Source organism: Neoarius graeffei, chromosome 28 (assembly GCF_027579695.1).
Source record: "Neoarius graeffei isolate fNeoGra1 chromosome 28, fNeoGra1.pri, whole genome shotgun sequence".
Classification (NCBI taxonomy): domain Eukaryota; kingdom Metazoa; phylum Chordata; class Actinopteri; order Siluriformes; family Ariidae; genus Neoarius; species Neoarius graeffei.
Window position 1 is genome coordinate 47,043,108 of NC_083596.1, and position 6,603 is coordinate 47,049,710.

Sequence of the window (6,603 nt, forward strand, 5' to 3'; positions counted from 1 at the left end):
CACAGACACTCTCCTCTCCTTCCTCATCCATGAATCTTCTCTGTCCAGGAAAACTTCTTGCCCTGTTCCTTAGCTATTGGATGTGTTGCACAGCAATCAGACAGAATTAATTATAGTAGAGAGAAAGTGGTCGAAATCACCACTCCACAGAGATCTTGTCTCTTATTGTGTTCTCCTGTCCAAATTCTCATCTGAAGTGACTTCTACTAAGACTGCCTTTGACAAAAAAAAAAGCTGGCAACTTCTCCACAAGATCCTCACAAGCTCCACAACATTATTTCTTCATTACTTGAACTGCTGGGTCCTCTCACTCCATCCTCCATGACTGCTGAAGACTTTGCGACCTTTTGTGATGGTAAAGTTGAAAAGATCTGCCAGACCTTCAGTCCTACCACAACTCCTACACTGCACACTCAGGATTCCTCTTCTTTTTCTTTCACTGACACATTTTCCAAATCTAACAACAGAAGAGATCTTACAAATCATCTTGTCCTGCAATCCTACCACTTGTCCACTGGATCCAATCCCATCCACAATGTTCCAGACCATCTCACAAGACCTCCTCCTTGTGCCAGAGGCTCCTGCGTTTCCCCACACAGGAAGAACATCACTTCTCACACTACCACTCTCATGGTGCTGAATGGGCAGCTCTCCTTCAGCACCACCAGTGTTGTGGACGGCCAGATTGTGCATGGCTGCAAGGCAGGGCTCGCACAGCTGGAACAAGTTAATTGGTGCTGCTGTCTATCCTCCTGCAGCTTCCAGGTTGGTCATATACCAACTGCATTCAAGTGAGCAAGGGTTATTCCCATCCTGAAGAATCCCACTCTGGATCGCTCAGACATCAACAACCACCGACTGGTATCACTTCTCTCTTTTTTTCTAAAATCTTCAAACAGACTGTCTATCAACTGTGTCTCTACCTCTCACAGAAAAAACTCCAAGATCATAATCAGTCTGGTTTCAAAGTGACGTATTCCACAGAGACTGCCCTTTTGGCCATCAGTGAAAAGTTACATGCTGCTAGATCAGCCAAACTGTCATCCTACTCGAACTTTCAGCAGCATTTGACACAATCGCAAGACTCTCGTCCATTCTCATGAGTCTTGTAATTCTTTACACAGCATGGCAATGGTATGCTTCCTCCTTGGAAGGTCAGTCATATCAGGTGACGTGGAGGGGATCCACATCTACTCCATGCGGATTCTTCACTGGTGTCCTACAAAGCTCAGTATTTGGTCCTCTTCTGTTCTCCCTTTATCCTTGATCTCATGGTGAGGTCATATCCTCTCATAGGTTCTCATACCACTACTATGAGGATGACACTCAGCTCATCCTCTCCTTCCCTCATTCAGACACTCATGTTTCCACTCTCATCTTAGCATATCTGGCATCAGCTGAAACTTAATCCCAGCAAAACTGAACTGCTGTACATCCCGGGTGATTCATCCCCACATCAAGATCTTGTGATCTCCCTGGACAACTCTCTGATCTTACCTTCGGTCACTGCACGCAACCTTGAGGTAACTATGGACAATCAGTTGTCCTTTTCCTCTCACATAATGGATGACTTCTCCTTTAGAACATCAGAAGGATTCATCCATTTCTATCCATACAGGACACTAAGGTGCTTGTTCAGTCGCTCATCATTTCAAGACTGGACTACTGCAACTTGCTCCTGGCAGGTCTGCCTCTTGGCACTATTCGACTGCTGCAACTGATCCAGAACGCAGCTGCATGACCCATTTTCAACCTTCCTAAATTCTCCCACATTACTTCATTGCTGCATTCCCTCCACTGGCTTCCTGTAGATTTAAAACACTGAAGCTTGCCTTCAAAGACAAAAATGGACCAGCACCCACTTACCTCAAAGCACTCTAGCACTGCTTGACTGGTCCCAACATCTCTCAAGGTACAAGGAAGGCATGCATCAAGACACTTCTCTGTTCTGGCACCTAAGTGGTGGAATGAAACTTCTCCTAGATGTCCAAGCAGCTGAGTCACTGGCTGTCTTCAAATGATGCCTAAAGACCTATCTCTTCCTGAAGTACTTAAATTAGCACTTTTAAAAAATCTTATCTTTGTGCTTTTCTTGCTATATTACCTCTCTAACAGTGCTTTTAGACTGATTCTTTTAGACTGTATTCTTAGTCTGCAACCTAGTGAACCAGTATCAGGATGTATTATTGATAGACTTCAAAACACTTACTATGGAAGTCACTCTGGATAAGGGCATCTGCCAAATGCAAATGTGAATGAATCACGATTTGTATCACGATTTATGGTCACATGCCTACAAACCACTTTTTTAATGTACTGAGGTTTAATTTGCATGGTACATGCTCACCTTTGTACAGATTAGTAAAGCAAGCTACAGTGGGGCAAAAAAGTATTTAGTCAGCCACCAATTGTGCAAGTTCTCCCACTTAAAAAGATGAGAGAGGCCTGTAATTTTCATCATAGGTACACTTCAACTATGAGAGACAGAATGGGGGGAAAGAATCCAGGAAATCACATTGTAGGATTTTTAATGAATTAATTGGTAAATTCCTCGGTAAAATAAGTATTTGGTCACCTACAAACAAGCAAGATTTCTGGTTCTCACAGACCTGTAACAACTTCTTTAAGAGGCTCCTCTGTCCTCCACTCGTTACCTATTATTAATGACACCTGTTTGAACTCATCAGTATAAAAGACACCTGTCCACAACCTCAAACAGTCACACTCCAAACTCCACTATGGCCAAGACCAAAGAGCTGTCAAAGGACACCAGCAACAAAATTGTAGACCTGCACCAGGCTGGGAAGACTGAATCTGCAATAGGTAAACAGCTTGGTGTGAAGAAATCAACTGTGGAGCAATTATTAGAAAATGGAAGACATACAAGACCACTGATAATCTCCCTTGATCTGGGGCTCCACGCAAGATCTCACCCCGTGGGGTCAAAATGATCACAAGAACGGTGAGCAAAAATCCCAGAACCACATGGGGGGACCTAGTGAATGACCTGCAGAGAGCTGGGACCAAAGTAACAAAGGCTACCATCAGTAACACACTACGCCGGCAAGGACTCAAATCCTGCAGTGCCAGACGTGTCCCCCTGCTTAAGCCAGTACATGTCCAGGCCCATCTGAAGTTTGCTAGAGAGCATTTGGATGATCCAGAAGAGGATTGGGAGAATGTCATATGGTCAGATGAAACCAAAATAGAACTTTTTGGTAAAAACTCAACTTGTCGTGTTTGGAGGAGAAAGAATGCTGAGTTGCATCCAAAGAACACCATACCTACTGTGAAGCATGGGGGTGGAAACATCATGCTTTGGGACTGTTTTTCTGCAAAGGGACCAGGACGACTGATCCGTGTAAAAGAAAGAATGAATGGGGCCATGTATCATGAGATTTTGAGTGAAAACCTTCTTCCATCAGCAAGGGCATTGAAGATGAAACGTGGCTGGGTCTTTCAGCATGACAATGATCCCAAACACACCGCCCAGGCAACGAAGGAGTGGCTTTGTAAGAAGCATTTCAAGGTCCTGGAGTGGCCTAGCCAGTCTCCAGATCTCAACCCCATAGAAAATCTTTGGAGGGAGTTGAAAGTCTGTGTTGCCCAGCGACAGCCCCAAAACATCACTGCTCTAGAGGAGATCTGCATGGAAGAATGGGCCAAAATACCAGCAACAGTATGTGAAAACCTTGTGAAGACTTACAGAAAATGTTTGACCTCTGTCATTGCCAACAAAGGGTATATAACAAAGTATTGAGATGAACTTTTGTTATTGACCAAATACTTATTTTCCACCATAATTTGCAAATAAATTATTTAAAAATCAGACAATGTGATTTTCTGGATTTTTTTTTTCTCATTTCGTCTCTCATAGTTGAGGTATACCTATGATGAAAATTACAGGCCTCTCTCATCTTTTTAAGTGGGAGAACTTGCACAATTGGTGACTGACTAAATACTTTTTTGCTCCACTGTAACTGTACTAGGTGTGTAGACTGAACAGGGACTCCAACAATCTCTGCTACTTAGTTTTCTTTGTAATCTTTCTATACAACCCTTTGTTAAATGTGCATATGACAACAAATTTTTTTCCCATTTTTGCACATCAGTAAATGGGAACTAATTGGTGTCAGTTGTGAGGGGGAAACTCAAGAAATGAATGATTCTTGCTGTGTTGCTTGTTAGTGTGAACATAGCACATTGGTACTTATGTCAAGTGATTACACAGAGTGAAATGCACTCTACTGGTTACTGAATTAGGTGGCACGGTGGTGTAGTGGTTAGCACTGTTGCCTCATAGCAAGGTCCTGGATTCGAGCCCAGCGGCCGACGAGGGCCTTTCTGTGTGGAGTTTGCATGTTTCCTCCGGGTGCTCCAGTTTCCCCCACAGTCCAAAGACATGCAAGTTAGGTGGTGTTTACATTAGACCGTATCAGCGGATCATCAGATTAACGTTTTTAAAATGATTCGCGTGCACACAGCAACGCCAATACACGATTCACGTGCACACAGCAACGCCAATACACGGATACGCTAATCACATGACTAATTAGACGGCACGTCACATGATCCCAGTGCATATCGGGCATGCGCAAGTCACTCACCACTTGCAAGTGGAAGGATGGCAAGCGAACACCTTCTCCAGCAGATAAACACACCTGGCTGTGATGTTCATGTTCTCACTGAGTTTAAGCGCCTGAAGGAGGTAAATAAGTTGAAATGTGTAAATAAACCTCAGTGCGGCTCAGCGCTTCCTCCTGTGCTCCAAATCACTCCGCCCTGAACAGCGAGTGCCCTCTGGAGGGTGGGCACTCCGGCCCTGCGCAGCTCACAGAGCGCACGAGTGAAGCGCACGAGCAGTGATTTGGGACTGAGCCGCTGTGTGTGTGATCCCAACGCCAGCGAATCAGGAAGGTGGATGTCACAGTGACGTTGTCCAATGATGACGTCAGCTAGAGCTCAGCACAGCGTTTCCTCATTCCTCAATGTTTACACAGCACCGGATCAGATACGAACTGGGTTGAATACGTGGGCCCTGGCGGATTCAAGTTGTTCCGCCTGTGGAGTCATTTCCCGTCGTTTTAATGTGCACGGACAGTGCATCCGCGACGAAAACGAGACGGATACGGTCTAATGTAAACACCACCTTAGGCTAATTGGTGGCTCTAAATTGACCATAGGTGTGAATGTGAGTATGAATGGTTGTTTGTGTCGATGTGTTAGCCCTGTGATGATCTGGCAACTTGTCCAGGGTGTACCCTGCCTCTCACCCATAGTCAGCTGGGATAGGCTCCAGCTTGCCTGCGACCCTGTACAGAATAAGCAGCTACAGATAATGGATGGATGGGTTACTGAATTAATGCTTTTTGCCTACTTTCAGGGACCTCTAATTGTATGTTAATTATGCAGTGTCAAAGTATCAAGTCTTGTTTTCTTTCTTGTCACATCAGGGTCTGAGGCAACCTCACCCAAAACAGATACAACAGGTAAGCCTACCTGTAAATTTGACTTCCAAATTATCCACTAGAAGTCAGATACTCAGCGGTAGACAACTTTTGTAAAATGTAAATTTTTTAGTGCTTTAACTGCTATTTGGCTTAACAGGTTAACAGGAATGCATTCAAATTTTTTTTGTCCACCAAATTTCTCTATGGAACTCTCTATTGAACCCTAACTTTATTAAAATATTTATTTAAAATATTACTTCATCCTGTAATCAAATCCTGTTGCAGCGGACATGTGTACATTGTTAAAATTCATAATTAATTTAACTTTTTCATCTTAGGTGCTGACTTTGTGGATCAACACAGAGAAAAGCTCATTCAGAGAGTTTCTTCAGTAATGGAGATAGCAGACTACCTAAAAAGCAAGAACATGATTAGTGATGAAATGTACAATGACATTAATGTAGGATCAACACCGTATAAGCAAATGAGGCTCCTGTACAGATCTCTCGAGTCAGGAGGAAGAGTTGTGAAAGCAGAAGTCTATAAAATCCTCAAGGAGAAAGAGCCTTTTTTAGTGGATGAATTGGAGTCTGGATAAAGCCTGGTTTAGTGGACCTTGCACACATTGTAATTTTACTTATTCTGTGTCTTGTAATGCACAGTTCTAAATGGAACTGTGAATATAGGACTAGTTTGATCTTTTTTTATGCTTAATTTACAGTCTTTCATATATTGCTTTTACGATTTGGTTATATTGCATTTCCTATTTAGAACAGCATCATAAATACATTTATTCCTGTACTTATTCTAGTATTTTGCCCTCGAATGGTTTGATGTTATGCAAGTACCTCATATGGACATCTTCTATGTTGTATATTTTAATAGTATTAAAAAAATGAAAAAGGTCAATGAATTTACTGGATTTAAATGTGTACATCGGCTCCACACACATAATATACAATATCTAACATACTAAATTAATCTCTTACAACTTAATTAACTTTTGTTCCACATTAACGAATTGATGTGCATTAACACAGTTTTAATGCTCAGGTCAGACGGCAGAAAGATGCTTGCTGCGACCTGCGATTGGTCGGGTGGCAACTGATCGCAGGTGGACGCAGGTGTTTTGCATCAAAACCTTTGGTGTGGT

General features: G+C 42.9%; 1 protein-coding gene across 2 annotated transcripts in view; it reads left to right on the plus strand.

Moving 5' to 3' along the window:
• LOC132875547 (uncharacterized) overlaps positions 1-6,362 on the plus strand; it is a 29,251-nt gene extending 22,889 nt beyond the window's left edge. The window contains exons 6-7 of one of the 2 annotated variants that reach the window (XM_060912405.1): positions 5,454-5,489; positions 5,789-6,362. In XM_060912405.1, the coding sequence (XP_060768388.1) occupies positions 5,454-5,489; positions 5,789-6,048 (296 nt within the window). In that variant the 3' untranslated portion in view covers positions 6,049-6,362. The remainder of the gene's footprint in view (positions 1-5,453; positions 5,490-5,788) is intronic. The other variant, XM_060912404.1, reaches the window with a different exon arrangement.
• The last annotated feature ends 241 nt before the right edge of the window (positions 6,363-6,603 follow it).